Below are 8,672 nucleotides of genomic sequence, written 5' to 3'. Positions count from 1 at the left end.
GGAAAATGAGCCCGATAACCCACAACCTTCGTATATACCTCTCCAGCGATCCCTTTCGCACCACTCCTTTGGGGACCCTACTCCTGTCTTTCAGGGCCGGTTCAACCTGGAAAACTTTGTCCAAGAACTAGTAGGTTTTAACCCTCTAGGATCAGAGGATAATTTCTCAGAAGACAATTCAATGGACATGGACGAGGACACTGATCCCGTCGAGCCTGCAAGAGGTACCCCAAACCATCCCATCGAGATCTCTGATGGATCATCCTTCCATGGAACACCCTATCAGGGTCTAGACAGTTACCAAGCAAGATTCAACCAGTGTGAGTGGTACTTTACACCCTCTCACCATTCGTCGCCTCATGAGCAGCAACAACAGCAGCAGCAGTAGGATCCCTCCGAGGATTCGCGTTTCGTGGCAGTCACGCCACCGCCTCCACCGCCACCAGTTCATCAAGCACCTCCGGATCCACCCAGGCGTAGGAGAACAGGCGCGCGGATGTCCACACGAGGAGGGGATTTTCACTTTAGCACCCATCGCCACTCAAGTGGAAGTCATTATCCGCCACTGCCTGAAGACCCACAAATGGGTGGACCCTCTAACCCAGCTGCAGAGGTGAATTCTGCACCAGTTGCACCACCTTCACCACCATTTGGTTATGATAACCCGATACCTACATACGCCGGTTCCACAGCATACAACCCGTTTGAGCTGCCAGTTCACAATCATTACAACTACATTGATACCGACCACTACAACAAAAATGGCTTTTTAGGACCTTTTCTGTGGGACGCTTGTAAAAGAGGGTCCTAAAAAATTATTTAATAAGACTAATGAACTTTTGGGGTCCTTTAATAATATGCTCTACTAAACCGGTGTCCTAAAAAACTATTTAATAGGATGGATGATTTTTTGGGGTCCTATTATCATATAATTTAATAGGACACTTAAAATGTAGATCATAATAAAGTATTTTATAAGACATTTAATTGTTAGCGTCCCATTATGTGGTATTGTATTAGGACACTTGATCATCTGGGTCCTATTATAACATAACTTAATAGGACACGTTGTAGTTAAGTCATAAATGTTCAGTGTTATAGGACCCTTTGTAGTCGAAGTCATATTAGAACTTAACTTAATAGGACACTTGACACTTAGGTCTTATAACTTTAAACTTTATAGGACGCTTAATCATTAGAACTCAACTTAATAGGACACTTGACACTTGGGTCTTATAACTTTAAACTATATGGGACGCTTAATCATTATGGTGTTATTATAATACACCGTAATAGAACACTTATTCGCCAGAGTTTTATTATAATATTACTTAAAAATACACTTGACACTTGGGTCTTATAAGTTTAACCTTTATAGGACGCTTAATCATTGTGGTATTATTATAATACACTGTAATAGGACACCTGATATTTGAGTCATAAAACATGAGTTTTATAGGACGCTTATTCGCTAGACACTACTAGAAAACTACATTTTTTTCTACAAATTTCCCACAACTCAATTTTTTTACAATTTTCCTACATTTTTTTTGACAAAAAAGAAAAAAAAAACCAAAACTTTTCCACAAATTTCCTACAAAATTGCCACACAATAAGCATTTGTAGCAAATTCGTCACAAAATTTATAACCTTTTCGACAAAATTCCGACAAAAATTATAAAATTCTATATTATTTGTAACTATAACAAAACAAATAATTTAAAAATATAAATATCAAATTTGTCGGAAATTTGTAGCAAATTGACACGAGTTGCTACATATTTCCTACAAAAAAGAGTTATTTTATTTGTTATTTATCAGTTTTAGAAAAGTAGATAATTTTAAAAATTTAAATGATAAGAAAGGGCTATTATTCATGTTGAAAACATAATTTTTAAAAATAAAGTATTAGATTTGTCGGAAATTTGTAGCAAATTGACACCAGTTGCTACATATTTCCTACAAAAAAAGTTATGTTATTTGTTATTTACTAATTTTAGAAAAATAGATAATTTTAAAAAATAAAATAATAAATTTGTCAGAAATTTGTAGCAAATTGACAGCAGTTGCTACACATTTCCTACAAAAAAACTATTATTCATCAAATTAAGAAGAAAACATAATTCTGAAAAATAAAATATTAAATTTGTTAGAAATTTGTAGCAAATTGACACAAGTTGCTACATATTTCCTAAAAAAAGTTATGTCATTTGTTATTTATAAATTGTAGAAAAATAGATAATTTTAAAAAATAAATAATAAATTTGTTGAAATTTGTAGTAAATTGACATCAGTTGCTACACATTTCCTACAACGCTGGTAGTGGTGGTCGGTCAAACTCAGTTAACATTCGGGTCTTGTCGAAAGTTGGTTAACATATGTGGTACTAAACGAGACTATAGATGTGTAGTGGGGTTAAGATCTTTGGACAATTGATGGATAAATAGTGAGGTTAAGATTTTTGGAGTTGGGTTTTGGCAGCCTTTGGAGTGAGGTTAAGACTAAATGGATGTTTTGTAATTACCTTGTATATTAACGGTACGTACAATATTTTTAACTCTATAACTAAAATTATGTTTTTTGTCTTGTTTTTGAGAAATTAAAATAAAATAATATATATATATATATATATATATATATATATATATTGTTTTTTAATTATATAACTAAAATTTATATGGATAGATGCTCCATGTTTTGACTTTTGAGTTTACTGAATATAACTAAATCAAGTTTTATATGAAATCGCCCTTCAATCCGTGTCCAACCTTTAAAACAGATCATTGGTCGTTCGATCATCACACAATCCGACGGTTGAACTTATAGTAAAGCATAAAGGTTATCAAAACCTTTGGCGGGCTAGACACTTCTTCGTTCCCCCCAAATCACACACCAGTTGCCTCCCCAGATCCTCGATTGACGCCGCCTCCTCTCCGCCAGTCGCCGGACCACCTCCTCAGCAACGCCGAACCACTAGGTAATTTCTTCTTCCTCTTTAGTCTTGAGACTAAATTGTGGGTTGGGGATGAATTGGGTGTTTCGGAACGGTACGTACGCTCTGAGTTTATTTGTAATTTGAGTGGATATGTTGATAATTGAGTAGATATATGTCGTTGAAACCCTAGAATAGTTTGACTTGAAAGAAGAAAATAGCCATATTAGGTAGATGGGAGATTGAGTATGCATAGGTTCGTTGATGGTCGTTCAGCTTTTGATGCAATTGCTTTAGCAATTGAAGAGGCCAAATCCGAGGTTTTAAATCAAAGTTGATTACCAGTTACTAGTTTTCGACTTTTCGATAATCAGTTCAAAAGACTTTAATTCGTTAATTTTTTGTTTCATGCAGATATTTATGTGCGGGTGGTGGTTGTGCCTGGATCTTTATTTGCGGCGCCCTTTTCATACTAATGCGTCTTCTTGCCTTGATAGTTTACTGGAGGCAAAAGCCAAGCAAGGGATTCAGGTAGGATACATGCTTATAATAGCACTAAAAGTTAAGGGACATTTTTTATATATTTTTTAATGGTATTTGGACTATGTATAATGCAGATTTATATCCTGATGTACAAAGAGCTTGCTCTTGCTCTGAAAATTAATAGTTTTTATAGTAAGAAAAAGCTTGCTGCACTTCACGAGAACATAAGAGTTCTACGTCATCCGGATCATTTCTCTAGTGGTGTCTATCTATGGTAAGCATTCTGAATTTCTTGTTCATGTTCCTGCTGATCTATAAAACTAAATCTTTTACTCTTGGTTAAAAAATATAGGTCTCATCATGAGAAACTGGTCAGCCCAGCAGGCGGCCTCGCGTTCCATTTTCTTTTAAAAAATCAAAATATGAACCTCTAGTTTCCGACATGCCAATGAGAGGGTTAGTTGATTAGCAAGGGAGCTCGAATGTAACAACCGTGCACCCTACCATGAAGTCGTGTTGGTCCTCGTGTCGCATGTCGTTGCCAGGTCAACTTTATTAGATCCCTAACATATATACATTAATATTTGTATACCATTGATATGTTTTAAAATATTAAAACAATCCTGACCCAGAAGCTATTAAATGGGTCACTTTAACCCTTTTAAAAACTTTGAAAGATGTTTTTAATGGTTAGGAAATGCTATATCTGTTGTTTACATTCGAGTTGGGAGGTAATATGGACATTTCGTGCTGTTTTTCAGATAAAGTTGGACAGTGTGTTACTTTAGGGTTTGAATTTGTTTAGAAGATGAAGCATTAGTGATGTACATAGGTCAGTCAATATGTGGAGTTAGGTTCCTTCCCTTTCTTTTATGCTGAAAATGACAAAGAACAGGGTATTCATAGTAAAAACTAGTAATTTGTAACACCCAGCACTTGTATCAACATACATTGTCAGCTTTGCAGACTGGCAACCAATCTTTGTTTTTGGGCGCTCAAATGGAAGCCTGTCAACTTAAGGTCCTGCTGATTGCTAAGTTTGTAATAGGTACACTCAACTTAAGAACACGTGCTAATGAAGTTATTGTATGTTTAGCATGAACCAGGAAGCACTTCTTTGCTTGTGTAGTATAATGCATGAGCTTCTTTTGAACAAGGTCAAGACCATAGTTATTAAAGGTACTAGGCGCACTCAAGGCGCATAGGCCTTGCCTGGCGCCTAGGCGCAAAGCGCAAAAAAAGCGAGGGCTTGAGAAAAATAAAGCGCATAATGAAAAAAATTAAAAATATAATATGTATTAGAAAAAGAATGCTATTCTTCAAATAAAATAAACAAAGTCTATTATGTAACACTTTATATCATCTAATTAGTACCAAAATATTAGTGTATTAGTGTAGAAAACTAGTTTTCCGTGATTAAAAGTAGAAATTTGGCTAGAATCTTGTCGGAATTTAGCCGGAGACTCTCCAGAATCTAGGAATCTTGTCGGAATGTGCGCCTGAACCATCACTTGGAGAGTTAAAATGCAATTTCCTCGACTTAAAGCGCAACTGCCTCGCCTCGCCTAGAAAATGGGCCTAGGCGCAAGAAGCGATGGCTTTTAACAACTATGGTCAAGACATTGAACAGGTCATTTGTTCTTACAAACTGATATGCAGGTTAGAACATGTGGTTCTGTTGCTAACAAGGAAATTCTGTAGCAATATTGCTCGAGTATAACCTCATTGCTAGTACTATGCTATGTTGTCAAAAGCGCAAAAAGCGCGCGCCTAGGCGCCCGGGCGCAGCGAGGCGCACCTATAGCGCCTGGTGGTAGCCTAGGCGCAAAAATGGTTTTTTTTGAAAAAAACGCTGCTGAGGTGCAAAAAGGCGCGCGCCTAGGCGCAAAAACGGTGCTGAGGCGCAGTGGATAAGCAGGAAAACTGAAAAAAATGAAACCGAGTGCCGAGGCATATATATTAGTTTTTTTAGTTTTATATGTGGAATCTTATTTATTTTCAAAGATAACATATTTTTTATATTTTTTTTCTCTATCTGTGCTTTTCTTAAAAAAGCCCACGCTTTTTTTGCGCCTTGCACCTAGGCTCCGGGCGAGGCCGATGCGCCTCGCCTGCGCCTTGCGTCTTTGACAACATAGGTACTATGTTACTAACCTACCTTATGTTGTTTTTTTCAAAATGCTCCCTACTATCAGGCCTCGTTTAGTGGATATATGCGAGTATATGGGGATCCAACCTTACGGAATAGACACACACTTGCGATACATGCTGCACAAAATATTACAATGGTGTCTTTTTTGTATTCATTAAAATAGTTGCTAAAATGTTGGTACATCAATACTTAATAGGTGAATTTTTGCCTTCATCATAAAGCAATCTTATTTTGCCCTATGTAACTGAAATTTTAAGTATGTTCTTTTTTTTTTAATATACTTTCATAATGCATTGTTAGGGAGAGACAGAGTCCGAATTTTTAAATATTGAGTTATTTTATGATGCTGACTTAAAAAGCCTGAGACGCAGTATGTATGTGCATACATACTACATCTTAATCTCATCCGAATTTTAGGAAACTTCGGCAAATAGCGGCTGAACCAGAAGCACACGGTTGGCCCTTTATCTGCTCACTTAGTCATTGCTCCGTGTAAGTTTTTTTTTTTAACTTTGAAAGTTTCATTGATTATTTGTTTGGTTGTAAACTTTTGTTTCTTGTGTGTTCAATTTTGTTTAAAGTTATTATTGAGATTATCTATCTATGAAAATGTTTTTAAAAAGAAAAGTGTATGCCCTCCAGCACCAGCTGTTCGAGGGTATAATCTTTCAGGCTTTGCTAAATCCATAAACCGTTTATTAGCCATTTTTGAACTTGTTATTGTAATCGTACAACAACGATATGGAACCTGTTATGCTCATGTTGAAAGTAGTTAGGAAATTACCTTAGTCAAAAGCTAAAAGGTTGGTAGATTACCTGCTTGGACCATACATTGAAGTTCGATTATTGCTAGCTGTGTTGGAGCTGGTGATGCTCACACTCCAAATCAATTAGCTGTTATGTTTAACATATTTTGGATTTTCTCCATATAGACTCGACTCCCAAGATTGAATCATCAGCATGTCTCCAACATTTAAGTTGTTGGGTGATGAAGATGCTTTTATTCTTTTTTCTTTTTTAACTATGGTCATGCTCGCATAGGACAAAAGTGGTGTAGCTCTTGTACTAATTATATTTTAGGTTTTTTTTTTCATCTTAAATTAAGCAACTACTAATATTTGATGCTTTGATAGAATTTGGTTATTACACATGCTAAGAAGGAACTTGGTCTTGCATTCAAGGGTAGTCAAAAGATGGTGACTGAAGCACCAGAGGTAAAGCAATATATCTTTCGCGTCACTTCTTGTAGAGTTAATATCAACTGAAAAAAATGGTTGTTTACATCAACTTATGGCAACAGAACTATCTGTAGTAGAGTTTTTTTACATGTATAATACATTAACTATTTACAAGTTCGTCACAATAAATAACAAGTGTTGAGACGTCCCTTGAATTAGTTTTGACCCATTAAGGGTGTTAAAGTGGCCAAACTAAACTAGACATGGACATTAGAACTTAAAAGATGGCTGTTTAGATTAACTTGTAATATAATTATGTGTAGTAGTTATTTTTAAGCATATATAATACATTAACTATTTACAAGTTTGTCAAAATAAATAATAAGTGTTGATGCGTCCCTTGAATTAGTTTTGACTCATTAGGGGTCTTAAACAAGTCAAACTTGATACAGACATGAATTTTCTGTGTTAGATTTGTGCTTAAAGTTTCAGCTATTGATGACTGTGTTACATTTATTCCAGGGATCAGGATAAGAAAGTGTGATGTTTGGACTTGACATCTCTACTCGCACTTCCTGTCGATTAGTTGCCAAGGGGGCCTTGGAGCGTGTTTTCAAAGCAACACATGAGTAGCTTGTCGCCTACAAGGATCAAGTAGGATGTGTTATTTTTGTATTTTGTTCGTCCAATGAGTCTTTTTTAGCTTTTTGTGCCCTCATTTGGCAGTTAATTATATGAATAAATCAAGTATTTGACACTTGTTCATTGGAACTTGAATTATCTATGAATTTTGATGTATGGTGAATTTAAAACAGTTTTTTGTGTGATTTTTCCTGCAACTTTTAGCAAAAAAAATGGATTTTCTAGTTTTTTTTATTTTATTTTATAAATATTTTGTGACAAATCCGTTGCAATCTTTTTTTACAAATACTCCATTGCAAATGCGTCACAAAACTTTAGTAGTAATATTTAAGAAATGGTGTAGGAAATGTGTTGGAAATTTCCGACGCAATATTTTCGTAGGAATTGCGTTAAAATTTGCGTAGCAAATGCGTAGTAATTAGTTTCCGATGGGGCTTTTTCCAACATCAAGGTTTGGTTGCAAATGCGTAGCAAATTTGAGTTTGCTATGCATTTGTGACGGATAAGCTTGTCAGAAAAAACCAAATTTCTAGTAGTGAAATTAATTTTTAAGGACGCTTGTATGTGTATTAAAAGATTAAAAGTAGGTATCACATATTAAAACATTGTAAAAGTGTCCTAATATGTCTTTTTAGGACACTATTTAAGTTGTCTATAGACATATTATGTGACCATAAAATTGGTTTCATAATCTTATTTGTTATATTAGGACCCTTTTCTTGGTACTAAATTAGCTATAATGTTACATCATAAGCGTCCTATCAATTAATTTCCAACGACGCTTGTAAGTGTATCAAAAGATTAAAAGTATGTAAGCAGATGTTAGAACATCGTAAAAGTGTCCTAATATGTTTTTATTAAGACATTATTTTGGTTGTTCAAAGACATATTACGCGACCATAAAATTGGTTTCATAATCTTATTTGAGATGTTAGGACGCTTTTTTAGTTCTGGGACTTATTACAACCCCTTTACATGAAACGCTTTTACCGTTGGTCCTATTAAATGAAAGGTCCTATAAAATAACATTTTAGGACGCTTTTGCACGTACTAAAAACCCAGTTTTCTTGTAGTGGACCCATATCTAGAAGCGGCAGCAAACTACAACGCCCTTCATCCCGAAGGACCATATGGAACTCCTTGGGGAATGGGATACTCAACTCATGGGTATCCGGTACCTGCTAGACCTCCGGCTCAGCACCTATCTCAGCAGCCACGTTTTTCCCCATCGGAATAGGAAGAAATCCTCCACCGTCTAAACAGGGTGGAACGAGATTTTGAGCAA

At 35.6% G+C, this 8,672-nt stretch overlaps 1 protein-coding gene across 12 annotated transcripts; it reads left to right on the top strand.

The window, feature by feature from the left end:
- Positions 1–2,766: 2,766 nt before the first annotated feature.
- Positions 2,767–7,575, top strand: LOC110894725 (phospholipase D zeta 1-like). 12 transcript variants are annotated; one of them, XR_004874776.1, is made up of 9 exons: positions 2,774–2,977; positions 3,347–3,463; positions 3,550–3,689; positions 3,768–3,960; positions 4,177–4,247; positions 4,382–4,463; positions 5,868–6,059; positions 6,701–6,781; positions 7,268–7,575. XR_004874776.1 is itself a non-coding variant. In XM_022141958.2 (4 exons), the coding sequence occupies exons 2-4, from the start codon at positions 3,353–3,355 to the stop codon at positions 3,847–3,849; spliced, it is 333 nt and encodes a 110-aa protein (XP_021997650.1). In that variant the 5' UTR covers positions 2,785–2,977; positions 3,347–3,352; the 3' UTR covers positions 3,850–4,513. The 12 variants fall into 12 exon arrangements, 1 of the variants encoding a protein (XP_021997650.1); XR_004874774.1 differs by having other exon boundaries at positions 2,772–2,977; positions 3,768–4,247; XR_002566633.2 differs by lacking the exon at positions 4,177–4,247 and having other exon boundaries at positions 2,776–2,977.
- Positions 7,576–8,672: the final 1,097 nt, after the last annotated feature.

The sequence above is a fragment of the Helianthus annuus genome, chromosome 12 (genome assembly GCF_002127325.2).
Source record: "Helianthus annuus cultivar XRQ/B chromosome 12, HanXRQr2.0-SUNRISE, whole genome shotgun sequence".
NCBI lineage: Eukaryota > Viridiplantae > Streptophyta > Magnoliopsida > Asterales > Asteraceae > Helianthus > Helianthus annuus.
This window is presented reverse-complemented; position numbering and strand designations above follow the sequence as displayed.

Coding starts and splice junctions, on each gene's coding strand:
- LOC110894725 (XM_022141958.2), top strand. CDS start 3,353: ATGTGCGGGTGGTGGTTGTGCCTGGATCTTTATTTGCGGCGCCCTTTT. Junction 3,464..3,549: donor AAGCCAAGCAAGGGATTCAG/GTAGGATACATG, acceptor TGTATAATGCAG/ATTTATATCCTGATGTACAA. Junction 3,690..3,767: donor TCTAGTGGTGTCTATCTATG/GTAAGCATTCTG, acceptor TAAAAAATATAG/GTCTCATCATGAGAAACTGG.